The 23,130-nt window shown below is 34.4% G+C and overlaps 1 protein-coding gene across 1 annotated transcript in view; it reads right to left on the reverse strand.

Annotated features, from left to right (window-relative positions):
• Positions 1 to 23,130, reverse strand: part of TACR3 (tachykinin receptor 3) — a 113,630-nt gene that overhangs the window by 57,735 nt on the left and 32,765 nt on the right. Inside the window, exons 2-3 of the mRNA XM_003929495.3 lie at positions 2,945 to 3,133; positions 977 to 1,127 (exon numbers count right to left, since the gene is read on the reverse strand). Coding sequence (XP_003929544.1) covers positions 977 to 1,127; positions 2,945 to 3,133 — 340 coding nt within the window. The remainder of the gene's footprint in view (positions 1 to 976; positions 1,128 to 2,944; positions 3,134 to 23,130) is intronic.

A 23,130-nucleotide genomic window follows, 5' to 3' on the forward strand; every position in this document is an offset into this window, starting at 1 on the left:
TAAAACCTGAATGATTATTGTTAAGTGAGTTTTTGTAGCTAAGTATTTTTAAGATTGTTGAGTGATTTTTAAAGGAAATGTCCATATGTTGCTAGTAGTACTATGTAAGTAGTCATAAATGGAACAAATAATAATAATTGGCATAATCATTGTGACCATTTATATTTGATAAAACCTCTCCAAGATGCATTAGGCACACACCAACTGTGGAAAAAAGGATTGAATGTGATTCCTTTTAACTTCACAAATTTATGAAAAATCTAACTTATTTAGTTGCAAAATGGTAGTAGAAAATGTCTTAATAAAAAAATCATAGTAAAATATAGACATAGTATTTTTTAGAGTTTTTTTTTGCTTCACGTAAATTAGTCAGAAACAGCCTTTTTTGTGTCACTCAATAAATTACTGAATAGTATTAATGCAATCCTCATCCTTTAATTGTACACATATATAAAATGTCTTATCAGGGGAAAGAACACACAGAGAAAGCAAGAGAAGAATAAAGAGAGACAAGAGGGGATGGAGGAAAGATAGATGTATATTGGAAAATTATTGTACTTTCTAGAAGAGATATCATTTCTGGGATAAAAGAAACTTTGAGTGGATTAAAGAATACATCAGAGGCTTTCTTTTCAATCAAGGACAAAGAAAGGTAGATTTGCAAAAATGCAATCAACTGAAATAGTGAAATTCAGTGAAATTTCAGCAATTTCAGCAGAGTAATTAAGAATACTTTACAAAAGCTGATTTTTAAGAAATCATTCTGTAACGAAGTAACTATTCTGTAACAAACTGATATAGTATGTGGATAGTAGGTTATACAAAACCCTAAGGAAAAAAAAGAAAAAAGAATAAAACATTAAAGAATAGGAGTAAAGCATCAGATCATATCATATTAACATGCCATGAGTAGATTGTTTTCTTTCTGGTGTACCATACCCTATACAAACGCTAGGCAAACAACATGGAACAGTACCTTTCTTTTGGCCTTTAGCTGCTCATGATACTTGTCACAGGTATCTCCTGGGATTTCTCCTCCCCAGAGAGTAATTCCAACAATGGTGTATGTGATGCCCATGATGAGCAATGGGAAACAGTACACCAGTATAATGACGACAACGTGGTAACTACAATGAATAAGAAAAACACACGCTGAAGAACTTTTTGGAAAGAAATACTAGGAACTGAATTTGTTCAGCTTTAAATCATAATTAAAACTACCAAGAATCATCTCTGCAATATCTTTATACATTCATCTCACAATTCTGTCAAAATATCATGCTATTGTCACTTATATTTATGTTTCAAATTCTGCCAGTTGATGTTTGTCAATGTTTACTTGGTATATGAAAACTGTAGTTGAGTTGAAGGGGCTCAGTTAAACACATGTTCCCCTTGTCTAGACGTCGAGGATGAAAGACTTTCTACTGCTTTGTGTTCTGCTTGGTAATTGTTGAGCTAAACTAATTAAATGTATCATTGAAGGAAAGGGAAGGGATGGAATAAACAAATCAACTGGCATACATTTTCTCCTATGTAGATTATCTTCTATGTCCCTGCAACATCAGACATATACAAATTGATTTTGATTCAAGTGGAGGGAAGAACGTAAGCAGATACTCTGAGCCATAATGAATCCACAAGTTACCACAATTTTTAAAAATCGGGTAAGGACATCTGCATGTAATTTTCCAAAGTCATGGTGCATTTGATTGCATTGTTAACTTGCTAAAAAAATGTTGACATAGTAGTCACATCAAAAGTATGCTGCTATAAATTATCAAATTAAATTCTGGTATTTAGTAGCTTTTGATCAAAATTATAAGAACTCAATTAGAGAGGAAAAGGAGAGAAAGCCATACTACAATACCTCAAATAGAATTTCACAAACTTTTTTGTTGTTTTCACTGCCTTGGAAGGCTTTAAAGTAATTAAAAAGTTAGTTATAACAGTCTTATCCATACCGGTATTTTTTTAAGCGAACCTTAAATATCCTTGCCTTTCTCTTCCTTAGTAGATTACTAAGTATTGATTTAAAGTCAGTGAGGAAGTAATTCAGTCAACAAATAATTTGAAGATGATAACATCATACAATTAAGATGTATTAATCATAATTAATATAGTACTCAGTTTATATGAGCTGATTTTCCTTAAATAAGTGCTTCCTAACATTTTGATTCAAAAATCTGAACTTTGCATAGAGTAAAAGTAGATAGAATGACTGCTTTAAAAGACAACCATTATTTGAATCATTTGTTATTCTTAAAGGGAAAAATGATCAGTAAAATGGAAAAATAAGCATTTTATTGAAATTATATTTAAATGATTAGAATTTAAAAATAAAATGCAACCAAGTACACAATTACATTATTATTCCTTTTTGCTTCATTTAAGGTGGGTTTAAAATATGAACCAAATTTTCCCAAATATTATAGCATTTTTATTTCCTTTTCAATCTAGTGTTCAGGTTTTTAAATTCTTTTTGCTTGTCTAGAGACAAGCAGAAGAACACAATCCAAATCAAACCAAAATGAAATTAGATAACCTACTAGGGTGTGCCTTCCCTTCAGCTACACTTCTTAAAAGAGCAATCAACACTTTTAGGCTTTGATTTCTTCCTTCTCACTCATTTCTCAATCAATAACAACCATGCTTTTCTTTGCACATTGCTTTTATCTTTTATCACTTTCTTCAGGAAACTCTGCAGGGCCATCCCACATAGACATCCTCATATTTCCAATTAAAAACCTTCGTAACTTACACAAACTTATTGACCACATACATCATACAGTATTACAGTATTTTTATATGTTTCCTTTTCCAAATAATGTATGAACCCTGGGGGAAATGTCTGTGTCTTATTTGTTTGGTTGTTGCTCCTAATCTGTAGTTTTATAAGTGTTTGATATATTGAATTGAAAATCATAATAGAAAATTAACTTACGTGAAATGTTGTTTGGGACCTTCTGGCCATTGCACAAAGCAGAGAGTACGACCTGGCAGGACTTTGGTTTTGGAATAAAGACATTGAGGGAAGGCAAGTAGAAATGCTAGAATCCAAATACTTCCAATGACAATCTTGGTTGCTGTGGCAGACAGTCTGGGTTTCAAGGGATCAATAATAGCCATATACCTATATAAAAACAAACAAAACCATTTTGTTGGTTTTCTTTTTAACAGAGTTTAAAATGGAGTTTCAAAGGTATTTCAAAGGTGTTTCAACAGTTACAGTTACTGCTTTTTTGAAAAACCAGTTGATAAGGACTTTGCTTGAATAGAGGCAGCATAGAATGGTAATCACGGTATAGTCTAGGAATCAGTCAGATTTGGGTTCAAATTCTATTCTGATACTTGTTTAAACTTTTGAACCTCAGCTTTATTATTTTTAAAATTGAAATTAGAACACCAAACTCTTCAGCTAAAGTGAAGGTCAACAGATATGTCAGCAGTCCCCAGCCTTTTTGGTACCAGGGATCAGTTTTATGGAAGATCATTTTTTTCCATGGACTGGTGGTGGGTGAGGGATAATTCAAGGATATTACATTTATTGCACACTTTATTTCTGTTATGATTCCATGAGTTTGGACTAGTGTGATATAATCACCACAATCAAGGTACTAAACATAATCCGTCACTTCAAAAAATTTTCTTGTGTTCTTATGTGTGTATATTTGGGGTGTGTGTGTGTGTGTGTGTGTGTGTGTATCTGTTAAGAACACTTAAGATCTATTCAAGAACAGAAAATCAAACACCGCATGTCCTCACCCATAGGTGGGTGTTGAGCAATAACACATGGACACAGAGAGGGGATCATCACACACTGGAGTCTGTTGAGGGAGGCCAATAAAATAATGATACAACTTGCCATAATGGAGAATAAGTGGGAGCCCTGAGCTTGTTTTCCTGCAACTACATGGTCTCATTTGGGGTTGATGAGAGACAGTAACAGATCATCAAGCATTAAGTTCTCATAAGGAGTGTGAACCTAGACCTCTTGCATGCACAGTTCACCATGGGGTTTACAACTATAAAAATCTAATGCTACTGACCTGACAGGAGGCAGAGCTCAGGCAGTAATGCAAGCCCTGGGAAATGGTGGTAAATACAGATGAAGCTTCCTAGCTCACCAGCCACCACTCACTTCCTGCTGTGCAGCCTGGTTCCTAACAGGCCAGGAATTGGTACTGGTCCCTGACACCAGGAACTGGGGACCTCTGAAGTAAGTAAAAGATATAAATGATTTGACACTGTGCCTAACACATTAGAATTCATAAATGTCTGTTGAATGGAATTGGAAAGGCACTTAATAAGTGCTTACAGATACTGGTTTCACAGCTCAAAACCTTCTTGTATCTTCTGTATGCTCAACTTTTAAAAATATAATTCTAGAGAAATCATATGGATTATACCACATACTTGACAAAGATGAGAAACTCCTATAAAAGATATGGTCAACAAATCTGTTTAAGAGCAGAAAGAGACAAGTTCAGATTTTCAGTGATTAATAAAGTTTGATTGAGGCTATGCTTTCCTATTATACCTCATATTGAATTCATACTGCATCATGAACATCTTCATGGGGCCTATCTGTGTAACTACATGTAATCTTGTTGTAACAGAAAAATATATTTGAGTCACTAAAAAGTATACTTTATGTATACTTAAATATGACTTTTGGAGGGCAACTTTCTGGGGAAATTAGGAACTCTGTAAATACAGTAAGTAGAGTCATGCTTTATTAACTTAATACAGTTAGTAACAATATATATGAAAGAAGAAACTTCCAATTTTGAATTGGATATAGCATGGCTAATTGCCAAATTATAGCTAATATTCAGAGGCAAAAATAATATGTACCAAACAAATTAGATTTTTATATTTTAATAAAACAATCTTTATGTTGTTTCAATGTTATTTTGATCATTTTATGTACATATATTTTGATTTATGAAAAATTTTCAGAGGGAATACTTTCATCAAAGAATGAATATTGCATAGGCCAAAAAATGCGAACCTTAACAATAAATATTTCAAAATAAGGATATTTTATCGCTATGTTTATAACTCTTTGCTTCTGTAACTACTGGGCAGAATTAAATCTTCAGAAGAGATTGTAAAATTTATCTACATAATATTCTTAATATTAACTATAGCCATGATTTACCTAAAGAAAATAGTCTTAATTCATTATGTATAACAGCTATTAGGTAAACATGAAACTTATATTTAAAAAATAATCATATTTGTCCTTTTGTGACTGGCTTAATTCACTTCATGATTCCACATATGTGGTATCTAAAAAAGTGAAACTCATGAAAGTATAGAACAGATGATGGTTGCTGGGGGCTCAATGGGTATAAAGTTTTAATAATGCAAGATGAATAAGTTCTAGAGGTCTGCTGTATAACACAGTACCTATCGTTAACAATAAAGTATCATGAACTTTATTATGTGAAAAGAATAGATCTTTTTTTATTGTACTTTAGGTTCTGCGGTACATGTGCAGATCATGCAGGATTGTTGCATAGGTACACATATGGCAATGTGGTTTACTGCTTCTATTCCCCCGTCACCTACATCTGTCATTTCTCCCATGTTATCCCTCTCCAGCCTCCCCACTGTCCCCATGCTGTCCCTCCCTTTGCATCCCCACTCCGTCCCTGTGTCCATGTGTTCTCATTGTTCAATACCCGCCTATGAGTGAGAACATGCAGTTTTGATTTTCTGTTCTTGAATAGATCCTAAGTGTTCTTAACAGATACACACACACACACACACACACACACACACACACTCACACACACACAGACACACACACAAACACACACTAAATATACACACATAAGAACACAAGGAAAATTTTCAAAGTGATGTATTATGTTTAGTACTTTGATTGTGGTGGTATAACATTGGTCCAAACTCATCAAAATGTATACATCGAGTATGTTGAATATGTGCATTTTTTTGTATATCAAGTATAACTCAATAAAGCTTACAAAAAGAGAAAAAAAAATGATAAAAATGTACCTAAGTTTAGGAAACAATGTGAACTCTGCAAAGAAAATAAAATGCATATGTTTGAAATAGAAGACTTTAAAATTCATCTCTTGGGTTTATGTTGGTGAAGATAATAATAGAAAAATTTATTGATTGTTAACCATAACTATGGTACGTATTGTATGTAATAGGATTAAATCTATCAAATATGCTTAATAGCCATAATAATCCAATGACTAGAATAATACTATTACATCTATTTTACAGAAAAGGAAACTGAGGGTTAAAAGAATTGTTCATAATGATTCAGATAATAAGGTAAAAAGCTAGAATTTTAAGCCACTCATGCCAGTCTTCAAAGACAATATAGCAGATTGTAGCTTTTGAATATTCCATTTATTTTAGGAGAGAAATAAACCATTTATTTTATAAGAGAAGTATATATATTTCTCATCCACAATATATGTATGTGTTAGATACTTATGTGTGTGTGTGTGTGTGTGTGTGTGTGTGTGTGTATTAGAGATACCCACCAAAGAATCAGAAGCAGCATTTTGCATTTTTGAATCTAAAAGCCTTTATGTGTAACATTAAAACAAAAGTAAAATTTATACAGAAATTATATGTGTGCATTTCTGTTCCTGCTCCTGTTGATTATAAGTCACATAGCATATATCTCAATACAAGAATTATTTCTGTATTGGTGTTTCAAAGCCAAGCACTTGTCAATAAATTTGTTGTACTAAACCGAATATTCCTCAAATCTTATTGAAATCTTTTTCTCTGTTGCCTGCTTTGGTAGCTAATGAATGCAATTAGACAGACAGATCTTTTGAGATGAAAAAAATGGAATAACACAAGCAGGCTTAAAGCCCTGTCCAACTCCTGTAGCACAGATAATTCAAAGTAAACTGCAAATCTCATTGATTCTTCTGGCCAGTCGAATTTAGTCTAATGCTAGAGAAATTATTTTCTGAAATAATTTCTCTCTGTCAGAAATTAATTTCTAACAGGTGGAATATTGTTTTATTTTAATTATATGTAAATAATCAATTCATGTTCTCATGAACATTTTAGTGAGGGCAGAGATATGGAAACTTCTGGCATATCTTTTTGTCATAGCTGGTCTGATCCATGATTGATTTATTTAATAAAACATTTGTTGAATGCCTACTATGGTATTCTAAACACTATTGATCCAACACTGGGCAGAAATGGTTTTCTGTGAAGTAGAAAAATACTTCACAAATTATAAAGTCCATACCATTTGTGAAGCAGACAAATACTAATCAAGTAATCTCAACAATAAATGTAAAATTACATATTTGACAATTATTTCAAAAGTGAGGCCAAGTGTATACATGAACTGGGAAAAATATATTTAGATTGTACTTCAATTGTCTTTAAGAAAAGTCATTCTATGTTGAAACTTGAAAGGATAACCAGGTAAGATGGCAGAAGAGTGAGGGTTGCAAAGATTTCTGGGAGAATGAACAGCATATGTAAAACTCTTACATTGATGGTGGTTTTCTTTTCTTTTCTTTTTTTTTTCTTTTGAGACAGAGTCTCACTCTGTCACCCAGACTGGAGTGCAGTGGCATGATCTCAGCTCACTGCAAACTCTGCCTCCTGGGTTAAGCAATTCTCTTGTCTCGGCCTCCAGAGTAGCTGGGACTACAGGTGCCCGCCACCATGCTCAGCTAAATTTTATATTTTTAGTAGAGATGAGGTTTCATCATGTTGGTCGGGCTGGTCTTGAATTCCTGAGCTCTAGTGATCTGCCCACCTTGGCCTCCCAAAGTGCTGGGATTACAGGTGTGAGCCATTGCACCTGGCCTGATAGTGGGTTTTTATCGATTGAACTGTGACCCTTCAAAAAAGTTATATTGAGGCCCCAACACCCAGTATTACAGACCTTATCTGGAAATAGAGTGTTTACATAGGTAATTGGGGTTAAATTATGTCATTAGGGTGGTCTCTAACCCAGTGTGACTAGCCAGTGTCCTTGTTTAAAGGGAAAATTCAGAAACAGATAGGTAGGGAGAATGTCATGTGAAGACAGAAGATTGAAATGAGGCACCAACAAGCCAAAAAACAACAAAGTTTGCCAGCAAATCACCAGAAGACAGGTTAAGACAAGGAAAGAGTCCCCTACAGGTTCTTGAGGGAGCATGTCCCCTGCTGACACATTGAATTCAAACTTCCGGCTTCCAGAATAATAAGAATATAAATTTCTGTTGTTTAAAGGCACCCAGTGAGTGGTACATTGTTATAGCAGTCCTATCAAACCAAGACAGTGGGTACCTGTGGGAGGAGCATAATTTTCTGTAGTAATTATGGGATACTGCAATTGATGAACAGAAAGTAAAGAGGGAAGGTGGTTTGAGATGAAGTTGTAGTATAGGTTGTAGATTTTTTTTCCCCATGGAAGGTAACTGAGGCAATTTTATGAGAGAAGTAGAATAATCAGATTATCTCTAGAAAAGAGCTTCGAGCTTTAGTCTGCAGACTGGAAGAGGAAAAGAATGGAAGCAAAGGTTGGGTGCAGTGGCTCACACCTGTAACCCCAGCACTTCGAGAGGCCAAGGCAGGCAGATCACTTGAGACCAGGAGTTCGAGACCAGCCTGGCCAACATGGAGAAACCTCATCTCTACTATAAATACAAAAATTAGTCTGGTTTGGTGGCACATGCCTGTAATTCCAGCTACTCAAGAAGTTGAGACATGAGCATTGCTTGAGCCTGAGAGGTGCAGGTTGTAGTGAACAGAGATCACATCACTGCACTCCAGCCTGGGTGACAGAGCAAGACTGTCTCATGAAAAATAAAAAAAAAAATAGATATAAAATGGAAGCAGGGAATTAAGTTATCTAATGTTCTGATTCAGGTCAGAGATGATTGCTGCTTAGAATGGGGCATTACCACAGAAGGTTGAGTTAAGTGAATGGTTTGAGGAAAGTAAAGAAATATCAAAATACTATTATAGAAAGGGGCACTTAGTTGGCCAAAGAAATAGGGAGAATAGCCAGGCTCTAATGGAAACTTATTTGAAGCTGTTGATTTGGAATTTATTTGGGCCAATATTTTCTATTCAATAACTTTCTTCAGTAACAATAATTTGAATGGAGAGAATGGATACTTAGGCTCATCCAAACAAACATTCCCTGGACCTTGAGAAGAAATGATTAGATTTGAGATATAATTTCACCCAAATAATTGTCAGTACTTTATTCCTTTAAATAAAAAAATATATCGTATGTGATCACATTAGCTTTTCCAAGGTTTTTCGCTGAGCTTCTCATCACCATTCTCCCTTCACCAGTCTTAAAGACATTAGAATCTTCTTAGTGGGATTATTTCATAAGTAATAGCTAAGAGCTGATTCTTCAGTCTTCATATTAGCATACCACCTAAACATGTTTAAAGTCACTTTTTATTATCTTTTATTGAAGCTGAAATTCTCAGAAACCTCTATGGAAAGCTCATAGTTTTAGAGCTACTCGTAACAGTTTTCTTTTCCACTCTAATACTAGACCACTTTGCTTTACCACATGCTGTTTTCTTATATAATTGAGAAGGTCTTTTATGTTTGAAAAGTAGATATTTTGGATGTAACTTTTGTTTGCCTGCTGTCCATAAGTATGCCTTTTCAATTTTGTAATTGCTATTGGTATCTACTATAACTCTTCCTTTTGTTTGCATTTTTATTAAGATGTTTCTGTATTTTTATGTGCTTTTACATGTTTTCAAGTTTTGCAATGAAGCCTTCAGATGTTTATCTGACTGTAAAAACTATGTAAAAAATAACTTGCCTAAAATGAAATGACTCTTACTGCCTTCCAATCAATTTTCTCCTGGTCATAGTAGAATATGTTCTAGTATGTTAAGTCCCAAATATAAAATGTAATGTGCCTATTCTCTGTCAAAAATAAAGATTAGTTGCCACAGCTGCTCATGACCCATAAAGTTTCAAATTCTGGCCTTCAGTGCTAGCGTATTTTCTGCTTTGACAAATCATTTGAGAGATACATGACCTTTGTCAAAACTGCATTTTCTAGATACATTTTATTTTGCTATTTTTTTCGTAACTGTCTTTTCTATTCTTTTTTTTTTTTCTTTTTCTTTTTGATGGGCACTTACTCTGTTGCCAAGGCTGGAGTGCAGAGGTGTGATCATAGCTCACTGCAAACTACAACTCTTGGCCCAAGTGATATTTTTTCCTTAGCCTTCTGAGTAACTGGGACTACATGTGCGTGTCTGGCTAGTTTTCTTTTTTTCTGTATTTCTTGTAGGGATGAGAATTTTCCATGTTATCTTTGGTCTCGAATTCCTGGGTTCAAGTGTTCTATCCACCTTGGCCTTCCAAAGTACTGGGATTATAGGTGTGAACCACCAAACTTGGCTCATAACTTTCCTAAACAAACTTAAGAATAAACAAATCAATCAGTTGGTTCCAAATGTTGTCTTAATACATTTCAAAGTGAATGAGCTTTTATTAAAATAAACCTATATTTGCTGACAGTCATATGAATATATACATATAATGGGATTTTATCTGTCAAGAAACAAATCACTTGTTCATCTACTCAAATTCTTTGATTTTTATAAGTAAAATGTATATACGGATATTTGAAGGAAATTATATTTAAAATAGCTTCAGAATAGTGCACGTATTTGTTTTTATGTTACAGACTTTCAGTTTAACGTTAGAATTAGGCTTATCTACTCATTTATGTATTTATTTTAAACAATTTCTTGAATACCAACTATCTTCTGGGATTTTATTCTCTTCTTTGGCAATATTGATGAAGAAAATAGAAGTACCTCCTGCCCTTGTGGAATTCAGAGTCTAATGTAGAAGAAATGTATTACTTAAGTAGTCACAAAATCGATTAGAAATTATCACACAAACAGGGAATCCTTTCCCAATGGGGAAAGGACTCCCTGTTTAATAAATGGTGTTGGGAAAACTGGCTAGCCATGTGCAGAAAGCAGAAACAGGACCCCTTCCTGACACCTTACACCAAAATTAACTCCAGATGGATTAAAGACTTAAACATCAGACCTAATACCATAAAAACCTTAGAAGAAAATCTAGGCAAAACCATTCAGGACATAGGTGTAGGCAAGGACTTCATGACCAAAACGCCAAAAGCAATGGCAACAAAAGCCAAAATAGACAAATGGGACCTAATCAAACTCCACAGCTTCTGCACGGCAAAAGAAACAGTCAGTAGAGTGAATCGGCAACCAACAGAATGGGAAAAAATTTTTGCAGTCTACCCATCTGACAAGGGGCTGATATCCAGAATTTACAAAGAACTAAAGCAGATCTACAAGAAAAAAACAAACAAGCCCATTCAAAAATGGGCAAAGGATATGAACAGATACTTTACAAAAGAAGACATACAGGAGGCCAACAAACATATGAAAAAATGCTCATCATCACTGGTCATCAGAGAAATGCAAATCAAAACCACATTGAGATATCATCTCACACCAGTTAGAATGGCGATCATTAAAAAATCGGGAAACAACAGATGCTGGAGAGGATGTGGAGAAATAGGAACACTTTTACACTGTTGGTGGGAATGTAAATTAATTCAACCATTGTGGAAGACAGTGTGGCGATTCCTCAAGGACCTAAAAATAGAAATCCCATTTGACCCAGCAATCCCATTACTGGGTATATATCCAAAGGATTATAAATCATTCTACTACAAGGACACGTGCACACGAATGTTCATTGCAGCACTGTTTACAATAGCAAAGACCTGGAACCAACCCAAATGCCCAACGATGATAGACTGGATAGGGAAAATGTGGTACATATACACCATGGAATATTATGCAGCCATCAAAAACGATGAGTTCACGTCCTTTATAGGGACATGGATGAACCTGGAAACCATCATTCTCAGCAAACTGACACAAGAGCAGAAAATCAAACACCATATATTCTCGCTCATAGGCGGGTGTTGAACAATGAGAACACATGGACACAGGGAGGGGAGCACTACACACTGGGGTCTGTTGGGGGGAAATGGGGGAGGGGCGGAGGGTGGGGAGGTGGGAAGAGCTAGCATGGGGAGAAATGACAGATACAGGTGAGGGGACGGAAGGCAGCAAAGCACACTGCCATGTGTGTACCTGTGCAACAATCTTGCATGTTCATCACATGTACCCCAAAACCTAAATGCAATAAAAAAAAAAAAAAAAAAAAAAATTATCACACAAATGTCCTTTGAAGTAATGTTGCCTCCTAGGTATTTGGTTAAATGTTCCTTGGGGCTTTAGTGTAATGGCTTTTGTGCTCACTACCATACCCTATGATTTTTAGTTACCAATTTGACTTTTATGGTTCCCTCTGTCACTATTCTACAATTGTAGAAAATACACATATGATTTCCAAAATAAATTCATTTATATAAAGCATTTCAGATTTCAAAATTCTATTGAACTTAGAGGTTTATGAGGGAGGAGAGTACACTGCCATTCTTTGTTCTGATGTTTGTTCTTGAATTTGTGCTCTTTGTGATGTTCACCGAATTTTCTAAAACCCTACATATATCATGAGTGAATCTTCATTTACAACCTCTTGTGAAGTTTAACCCAGTCCCTGACTTCCTCATTTAACTGTAGTTATAGCTCAATCTTTTGGAAATGCTGGTGAATAAAAATTTCCCCATTGTGTACAGTGTGATATAAAGATATGTATAAGTAATTATAAAGCATAAAATAGAGTATTTCACCTCATTGTGGTTATAGGTTGACACAGTGGTGAAGACATTAGGTATAACTTCCACAAGAAAGCAACATTAAGATTAGAAAAATAAGTGGGGGCTTATTTAGGGAGAAGGTGAGGAACTAAGGAAGGCCAGTTCCACAGGATACAGGACAGGGAAAAGATGTAGGTATTAAACATGACTTAATTAATATATTGATTATAAATACAAATTTTATATTTTAGAAATAAAAGTAATAATTGCTAATGCATGAATGCTTAGGTATCATATACTCTTCTAAGTACTTTACATGTAAGTCATTTAATACTAAAATTTTAATTATATAAATAGCAAAAAATGATGTGTATAAAAATGCTGCATCAGTAGAGAATATTACATAAAACAATGTCTGCTCAAAATTTCAGGTATAGATTTAGACACAGTTCCCTATAGTGGCAATATAAAACTTGCTAAATTTTTGCTGCTTATACTATCTCTGTAATAGGTAGTTTTAAAATCAGAACATAATTGATTATTTCATCCATGAGATATAAAATTCTCTATCACTTTTTCAAAGTCCAGTTTACTGACATTTTTTATCACCTCTATATTGTCTCAGAAAACCACTTCCATAAGTAATTTCAAGAGTTGCTTCACAAAGTCACTTCAGTGCTATCAATTACATACTAAAAACATTGAGTTCAGGCCGGGGGTGGTGGTTCATGCCTGTAATCACACCACTTTGGGAGACTGAGATGGATGGATCGCCTGAGGTCAGAAGTTTGAGACCAGCCTGGCCAACATGTCGAAACCCCATCTCTGCTAAAAATACAAAAATTAGCTGAGCATCATGGCGCACAGTTACTCAGAAGGCTGAGACAGGAGAATCACTTGAACCCAGGAGGTGAGGTTGCAGTGAGCCAAGATTGCTCCCATTGTACTCTAGCTTGGGCACAGAGTGAAACTCCGTCTCAAAAGAAAAAAAAAAACAAAAAACTCTGAGCTCAAATATTTGTAGTTCCCACATACAGTTACTAAAGAGGATAGGGTAAATAAAGTACAGTTACTAAGTTCAAAAATACAATTGATAGAAGAAATATCAGTTGATAAGTTCAGTATCACAATAGGGCAGTTTATAGCTAATAATAACTTTATTGTATATTTCCTAATAACTAAATAACTAAAAGACTAGAATTAGAATGTTTCTAACACAAAAGAATGCTAACTGCTTGAGGTGATGGATACTTCAGTAACTGATTTTATCATTACACATTGCATGCTTTTATCAAAATATTACATATGCCTCAAATATGTATACCTATTATGCATTTATAATAATGTAACCACACTTTACCTCTTATCTTACATGAATATAAGAAATCTGCACTTATAACCCACCCCAAAGATGTAAAATATTGGAAAGAAATAAAAAATACTGAAACAAATTTTACAAAAACAACTTTATTGAGAATTTAATTCCCTGTGAAAACACATTTGAACTCTTAGCCAATTATTATTATTATTTCTTTTTGAGACGGGGTCTCTGTCATCCAGACTGGAGTGCAGTGGTGTGGTCTTGTCTTATTGCAACCCCTGCCTCTTGGGCTCAAGTGATCCTCCCAACTCAGTCTTCTGAGTAGCTGAGACCACAAGTGTGTACCACCATTCCTGGCTATTCTTGGTATTTTTATTATAGATGGTATGATTTCACCATGTTGTCCAGGCTAGTCTTGAACTCCTGAGCTCAAGAGATGAGCCTGCCTCAGTCTCCCAAATCGGTGAGCCTGTGTTTCCACTGAACTATGTATAGTCTGTCAAGTGTACAATAGCATTATATCTAAAAAATGTACATAGCTGAATTAAAAATTACTTACTGATAAAAACCACTAATAGCATCTGATCCTTCAGCAAGTGATAATCATTTGCTGGTGGAGATTCTTGCCTCAATGTTGGTAGCTGCTGACTGATCAGGGTGGTGGTTGCTGAGGGTTGAGGTGGCTGTTGCAATTTTTGTTTGCATGTAATAATGCTGAAATTTTTTTATTTTATTTTAATCTTTAATTGTTTCGAGTACATAACAGTTATATTGGCCGGGTGTGGTGGCTCATGCCTGTAATCCCAGAACTTTGGAAGGCTGAGGCAGGCAGATCACCTGATGTCAGGCATTCGAGAGCAACCTGGCCAATATGGTGAAACCCTACCTCCATTAAAAATAAAGAAAATTAACAAGCATAGTGGTATGTGCTGTAATCCCAGCTACTCGGGAGGCTGAAGCAGGAGAATTGCTTGAACTCAGGAGGTGAAGGTTGAAGTGAGCCAAGATTGTACCACTGCACTCCAACCTGGGTGACAGAGCGAGACTCCTTCTCAAAAAAAAAAAAAAAAAAAAAAAAGAATAATAATCGTATGTATTTGTGAAGTATATGTGATATTTTGATATAATCATACAATGTGTGATGATCTGATCAAGGTAATTAGGATATCCATCAGCTCAAGGATTTATCATTTCTTTGTGTTGGAAACATTCCAAATTCAGTCCTCTAGTTATTTTGGAATACACAATATATTATTTTTAGTTCAAAGTATGAGTGAGAATATACAATATCTGTCTTTCTGTGCTAGGCTTATTTCACTTAACATTAATATACTTCAGTACCATTCATATTGTTGCAAATGACAGGATTTCATTCTTTTTATGGCTGAATAGTATTCCATTGTGCATCTATTATTGAAAGTAATGGCAAAAGCCACAATTACTTTGAACCAACCTAATATACCACATTTTCTCTATCCATTCATCCATTGATGAACAACTAAGTGGTTTGTATATCATGGCTATTGTGAATAGTGCTACAATAAACATGGGATTGTAGATACTCCTTCAGTATACTGATTTCCTTTTTTAAAAAAATACATATCTAGCATTGGGCTTGCTGGATGATTCAACATTTCTATTTTAGTTTTTTGAGGAACCTCCATACTCTTTTCTATAGTGGCTGTACAAATTTACAGTCCAGCAGTTCATGAGCATTCCCCTTTGCATGCATCCTCATCAGCATCTATTACTCTTTGTCTTTTTGATAAAAGCTATTTTAACTGAGGTGACATGATATCTCATGGTGACTTTAATTTGCATTTCTCTGATAATTAGTGATGCTGAGCCTTTTAAAAATATTCTTGATGATTTGTACATTCTCTATTGAGAAATGTCTGTTCAGGTCTTTTGCCCATTTAAAAAGTGGGATTATTTGTTTTTTCTATTGAGGTGTTTGAATTGCTTATATATTATGGTTCCTAATTTCTTGTCAGTTGAATACTTTGCATATATTTCCTCCGTTGTTTCCTTTGCTGTGCAGAAGCTTTTTTTCACAGGTGTAATCCCAAGTATGTTTTTTTTTTTTTTTTTTTTTTCTTTGATGGCCTGTGATTTTGAGGTCTAATTCCAGAAATCTCTGGTAAGAACAAAGTCCTAAAGTCTTTCCACAATGTTTTCTAATGGTAGTTTCATAATTTAGGTCATACATTAAAGTTGTTTTTTGTTGTTGTTGTTGTTTTGTTTTGTTTTGTTTATGGAGATGGAGTCTTGCTCTGTCACCAGGCTCAAGTGCAGTGGCGCAATTTTGGCTCAGCAACTTCTGCCTTCTGGGTTCAAGCGATTCTTCTGCCTCAACCTCCTGAGTAGCTGGGACTACAGGCATGTGGTACCACACTAGGCTAGTTAATTTGTATTTTAGCAGAGACAGGTTTTCACCACGTTGGCCAGGATGTTCTTGATCTCCTGACCTGAGGTGATCCATCTGCCTTGGCCTCCCAAAGTGCCGGGACTGCAGCTGTGAGCCACTGCGTCTGGCAGTCTTTAATTTTTACTTGATTTTTGTATATGGTGAGAGATAGGAGTCTAGTTTCATTTTCCTGTGTAATGAATATCCAGTTTTCCCAGAACTATTTGTTAAATAGTCATTTTTTGTCAAAAAATGACTTGTCATTTTCCCCAATGTGTGCTCCTGGCACCTTTGTTGAAAATATGTTGGTTGCAAATGTATGAATTTGTTTCTTGGTTCTCTGTTCTGTTCCATTGGTCTATGTGTCTCTTTTTATGCCAGCACCATACTGTTTTGGTAATTACAAATTTGCAGTATAATTTGAAGTCAGGTAATGTAATGCTTTAAGTTTTTTATTTCTCAGAATTTTTTTGAGCTATTTGGGATCTTCTACAACTTTTAGGACTTAAAAAAATTCTGCAAAGAATGTCATTGGTATTTTGAAAAGAATTGCATTGAGTCTGTACATTTCTTGGGGTAGTATAGGTATTTTCACAGTATTATGTCTGGCAGGCTGTGAACATAAAATACCTTCCCATTTTTGGTGTCCTCTTTAATTTCTTTCATCAACATAGAGATCTTTTGCTTCTTTGGTTAAGTTTATTCTGGGTATTTTATTTTATTTGTTGCAATTATGAATGGGGTTGTTCTCTTGATTTCCTTTTCAGATGTTGACTGTTGGCATATAGGAATGCTACTGATATTTGTACGTTGATTTTGTATTGTCCAACTTTATTGAACTCATTTATCAGTTCTAACAGCTTTTTTTTTTTTTGGTGGAGACTTTAAGTTTTTAAATATAAGATATAAGATCATATTGTTTGCAAACAAGAATAATTTGACTTCTTTCCAATTTTGATGTGCTTTATTTCTTTCTCTTGTTTACTCTGGCTATGACTTCCAGTACCATATTGAATAAAAATGGTGAATATGGACATCCTTGTCTTGTTCCAGATCTTAGAGAAAAGGCTGTCAGTTTCCCATTCAGTATGATACTATAGGTGTTTTATATATGGCCTTTATTATATTGAGGTGTATTTCTTTTATACCGAGTTTGATGGCAATTTTTATTCATGAAGTGACATTGAATTTTACCAAATGCTTTTATAGCATCTGTTTTGTGGTCTTCCATTGTGTTGATGTAATGTGTTGTTTATTGATTTGATATGAATCCCACCTGATCATGATAAATGATCTTTTTAATGTGTTGTTGAATTTGGTTTGCTAGTATTTTGTTGAGAATTTTTTCATATGTATTAATCAATATTGGTCTGTAGTTTTTAATTATTTTTTTCTTATTATTGTGTCTCTGTCTGGTTTTGGTATCAGGGTAATACTAGCCCTAGAGATTGAATTTGAAAGTATTCCCTTTTCCTAATATTTTTGGACTAGTTTGAGTAGGATTTAAATGTTTGGTACAATTAACCATTGAAACCATCAAGTCCTGGGCTCTTCTTTGATGGGAGACTTTTCATTACTGGCTCTATACATTGCATGTTATTGGCCTATTTGGGTTTTTCATTTCTTTATGATTCAATCTTAGGAGGTTGTACCTATTCAATAATTTATCCTTTTCTTCTAGATTTTCCAATGTATTGGCTTATAGTTGCACAACAGTAGTCTCTAATGATCCTTTAAATTTTTGAGCTATTAATTGTAATATCTCGTTTTTCAACTCTTATTTTATTTATTTATATTTTCTCTTCTTTCTTTTTAATCTGGCTAAAGGTTTGTCAATTTGGGTTGTCTTTTCAAGAAAGCAACTTTTCATTGTATTGATCTTTTGCATTTTTAAAATCAATATTGTTTATTTCTGTTCTAATCTTTATTATTTCTTTTCTTCTACTAAATTTGGGTTTAGTTTGCTCTTGCTTTTCTTGTTCCTTGATGTGAATTGTCAGATTCTTTTTTGATTTATTCTACTTTTTTAATGTAAGTCTTTATTCTTATAAACTTCCCTCTTGGTTCTACTTTTGCTGTATCCCAGTTAGGTTTAAAAAAATAAGATAATAATGAAGTTTAACACATCAATGAACTCTTCCTTTCGCAAAAACTTTCACTGTAGAATCCAATGCTGTTTGATAGCATTTTACCCACAGTAGAATGTCTTTCAAAATTGAAGGCAATATTCTCAAATTCTGCTTCTGCTTTATCAGCTAAGTTTGTATAATATTCTATATTGTTTGTTATAATTTCAGCAATATTCACAGTATCTTGCCTAGAAGTAGAGTCAATTTAAATAAACCACTTTCTTTGTTCATGCATAAGAAGCAGCTCCTCAATTTAAAGTTTGAGTATGATATTGTAGCAATTCAGTCACATCTTCAGGCTCCACATTTTGTTCTTTTGCTCTTTCCACCACATTTTTGGTTACTTCCTTCACTGAAGTTTTGAACTCGTCAAAGTCATCCATGATGTTCTTAATGCTATCTAAAATGATGACTCTTTTCCAGAAGATTTTCAATTTACTTTTCCTCTAGATTCATCAGAGGAATCACTATGGCAGCTATTGCCTTACAAAATAAATTAAAAAAAAAAGACTTGAAAGTCTAGATTACTCTTTGATGCTATAAAAGAAACATGCTGCAGAATGAATGTTGTGTCAGCAGGAATGGAAACAACATTAATCTCATATATTTCTATTAGAGCTCTTGGGTTACTAGGTGTATAACCAATGAGCAATGATATTTTGAAAGGGATCTCCTTTTCTGAACAGTGAGTCCCAATGGTGGATTTAAAATATTCATTAAACTATGCCATGAACAAATATATCATTGTCCATGCTTTGTTGTTCATTTTATAGAGTACTGCCAAAGTAGACAGCATAATTTTTAAGAGCCCTAGGACTTTTAGAATGGCAAGTGAGCACTGGCTTAACTTCACATCACCAGCTGCATTAACCCTTAGTAACAGAGTCAGTCTGTCATTTGAAGATTTGAAGTCAGACATTGACTTATCCTCTCAAGTTATAAAAGTCCTAGATGGCATCCTTTTACAATGTAAGGCTGTTTTGTCTACATTGAAAATCTGTTCTTTAATATGGCTACCTCATCAATGATTTTAACTAGGTCCTTTAGATAACCTGCTGCAGCTTCTCCAGCAGCACTTGCTCCTTTGTCTTGTGCTTTTATGTTATAGAGATGGCTTCTTTCCTTAAACCTCATAAATCAAACTGCTGGCTTACGAATTTTCTTCTGCAACTTCTTCTACTGTCTGAGCCTTTATAGTATTGAAAAGTGTTAGATCCTTGCTCTGGATTAGGCTTTGGCTTAAGGAATATTGTGGCTTGTTTGATCTTATATCCAGATCACTTAAACTTTCTTTATGTCAGCAATAGGCTGGTTTTTTGTTTTTTTTTAATCATTCGTATGTTCACTGGAATAGCACTTTTAATTTCCATCAATAATTTTACTTTCCATTCACAACTTGGCTGTTTGGTGCAAGAGGCCTAGCTTTCAGCCTCTGTTGGCTTTTGATATGTCTTCCTCACAAAGCTTAAGTATTTCTAGCTTAACTCACTCAGATAGTGAGTGAAATGTTACTCTTTCTTTCATTTCGACACTTAGAGGACATTATATGGTTATTAATTGACCTAATTTCAACATTGTTATGTCTTAGGGAGTAAAGAGTCTCAAGGAGAAGAAGAGAGACAAAGCAGGTGGAGCAGTCAGAGCATATACATTTGTTGATGAACTTCACTTTCTTACACGGGTGTGGTTTGTGAAGCTCCAAAACAATTAGCAGAGTAGCATTAAAGATCTCTGATCATAGGTGACCAGAACAGATTTAATAATAAATAAAAAGTTAAAAATATTGTGAATATTACCAAAATGTGACATGAAGACATGAAGTGACACATGCTATCAAAAAATAGGCACCAATAGTTTGCTCAATGCAGAATTGTAACAAGCCTTTAATTTGTAAAAACAAACAAACAAACAAACAAACAAAAAACCCCCACAATATCTGCAAGGTGTAATACAGCATAGTGAGATAAAATGATGTATGCCTATATGTGTTAGGTTGAAATTCACCTACAAATAATATTTCTAGTAGTCACTGCTTTATAGAGTTAACACACAACACTATATGTAATTAGCTATACACAATATTCTAGTTAGACTGCAAGCTAGATATGCTTTTCCAAATGTGTACAACACCATTTAATTTCATTTTTATAAGAGGATGAGGTTTAAGATAAAAGGAGTGTAAAAAACAGCTTAAATGTGGAGGAGTTAGAAAGAATAAGAGTGAAAGAAAACCCCAGGTAGGAGCAATAGACTTATTTCATAGCAGTTAATGGGCAGAGGAAGTGAAACCTTTTAGCCTTGAAAAGAGGTAGAACACTTGGTGGCTTTAGTTAAATATATGAAAGGCTGTAGTGAAGAACAGATATCAAAAACAGTGTTAGAACACTTTATGAGTAAAAGCTAAGACTACACAGTTTCTGTGAGAAAGATGACTCACAGCTGTGCAGAACACAATGAATTTTCTACAGTGCTATTAGGGGTTTTTCTGCCTTTTTTTTTTCGCTGTTGTTGTGGACCCTCAGGAAGAGTGAGTAACCATTCATTACATGAATTAAAGAACTGTAAGCTACCAGATAAACTGTGGAAATAGATGGAAGTAATCTCCCTCACAATTTTGAGATTCTAGTCTTAAGCAGAAGGAGCTTGTCTTAAAGCTGATTAATCATAGTTCCAGGCTCTTTATTTATTGCATTTTAGGTTTTGGGGTACATGTGAAGAACATGCAAGATTACTGCATAGGTACACACATGGCCGTGTGGTTTGCTGCCTTCCTCCCCATCGCCTATATTATGTTCATAATTCAACTGATGAGGACAAGTAAACAAAGCTACATGTTTTAATTAGCACTACAAGGTATTAGTTTTGGCAGATATTTTTCTTAACTAATACCAACATTAAAATTCTGTGGAAAATAGATGTAAACTATTGTATATCTATCCTCCCAAAGTATGAATGGCTTCAGAAGAATTCTTACTATACTTATATAAAAATACAGGTGTTTTTTCATTCATAAAAAATGAATACTTTTGTGCATTCTTAATCTAAATATTTTTCATAGGGACACAGAGTTTTTCTAAAATACCCTCTTTTTCTCACTTCCTTTGCACTGTTGAAGTCTTAGTCATCAAATTTCTAACATCACCAAATTGGTTTTCTCTCTTTTCTAACTATCAATGCCTGGATCACTGAAACATTCTCATAATGAGTTTCTCTGCTGTGGCTCTTTCCTTGCTTTCTTCACAGTGTCTTCAAAGTTATCTTTAAAAATATTTTTCTGCCTCTTCACTTTCTAGATTAACTGCAATTTTGCCTATGTTTTACAACAGTTATACTAGACATCTTATATTTTCCCCTAGACCTATTATATTGTATCAGTCAACATTTTAGGGAAAATAGATGACATGTGAAAATGGGCAAACTGAAGAGAGTTTAATAAAGAGGCAATTTACAAAGTTATGGGTGGAGTTCAAGGAAATTGATGTGGAATGAATGTTATACAGTACTAGCAATGCCAGGAAGTGGGTACCCCAATTCTCCAGGCACAAAGGATGAAAGTGTCCTAGAATCTGAAATGAAGATATAAAGCTCTAGTAGATAAACACCCGATAAGAGATATGGTTACAGGTCGGAGGCTTAGCCAATTTGCAGCACTCCTGAAAGGAAGGAGTAGTAGACACATCCGAAAGCCACTCTCATCTTTTCCTCTCATTTCCTCCATGTGTCTCCCATTAGGCAACACCAAGAAAATGCCAGACAGCAAGGGACACTATTGGTACAATCCACACAGGTAGTTAGCCTGAGTGGAGGGGAGGTAGGGAGAGAAAAGAAAAAAAGTGATAGGGAGTAGATCTGAACTGAAAAATTGAAATTATCCCTCTCGCCAATACCTTAAAGTTATACAATTAGCAAACTCTACCTGTGCTTTAATTTCCACTAACATACAGATTAATCACACTGAATTATTTCCTTTCTATTCTTCCACAGCTAGTTTTGGCACACTGAGTGCTTCAAAGGCATTGTGCTTAGACTTTGATTTCACCTCATTGCTCTAAATGAGCTACTAGAAGAAAAGTTCACTGGTTTATTCTTCTCTGTGTTCTGTAGCATCTTGCATCTCCTGGCTCACAAGAGTCAACATAATTGCTAAGCAGTGAATTCAAGTGATTGTTAAATATTTGCACAGATAGATGAATAATTGTTCATAAATGAGGACTTCAGCATGTATATAGTTTTTAAAGCAAACAGTTTTCTTAACTTTGCTAAATAAAGATAACAAATATAACATTATAATAATGTTAATATTACACTACATAACACAATATATTCAAAGAGCTAGATAATATCAGATGCAGTAGACTGTCAACCTAAATTATTCTAATCTATATTAAATATAATAGTGAAATTAACACAGGAAGAAAAACAGCTGTAGAGATGTTTTTCTGCAGACAAAAACAAACGAATATAGTGTGTTAGAAATGGTTCTTCAGAATAAAGAATCTAGAAACAGACTGCACACCTAAAACTATCTGATCTTCTACAAACCTGATTTTATAAGAAG

This window comes from Saimiri boliviensis, chromosome 3 (genome assembly GCF_048565385.1).
Source record: "Saimiri boliviensis isolate mSaiBol1 chromosome 3, mSaiBol1.pri, whole genome shotgun sequence".
Classification (NCBI taxonomy): domain Eukaryota; kingdom Metazoa; phylum Chordata; class Mammalia; order Primates; family Cebidae; genus Saimiri; species Saimiri boliviensis.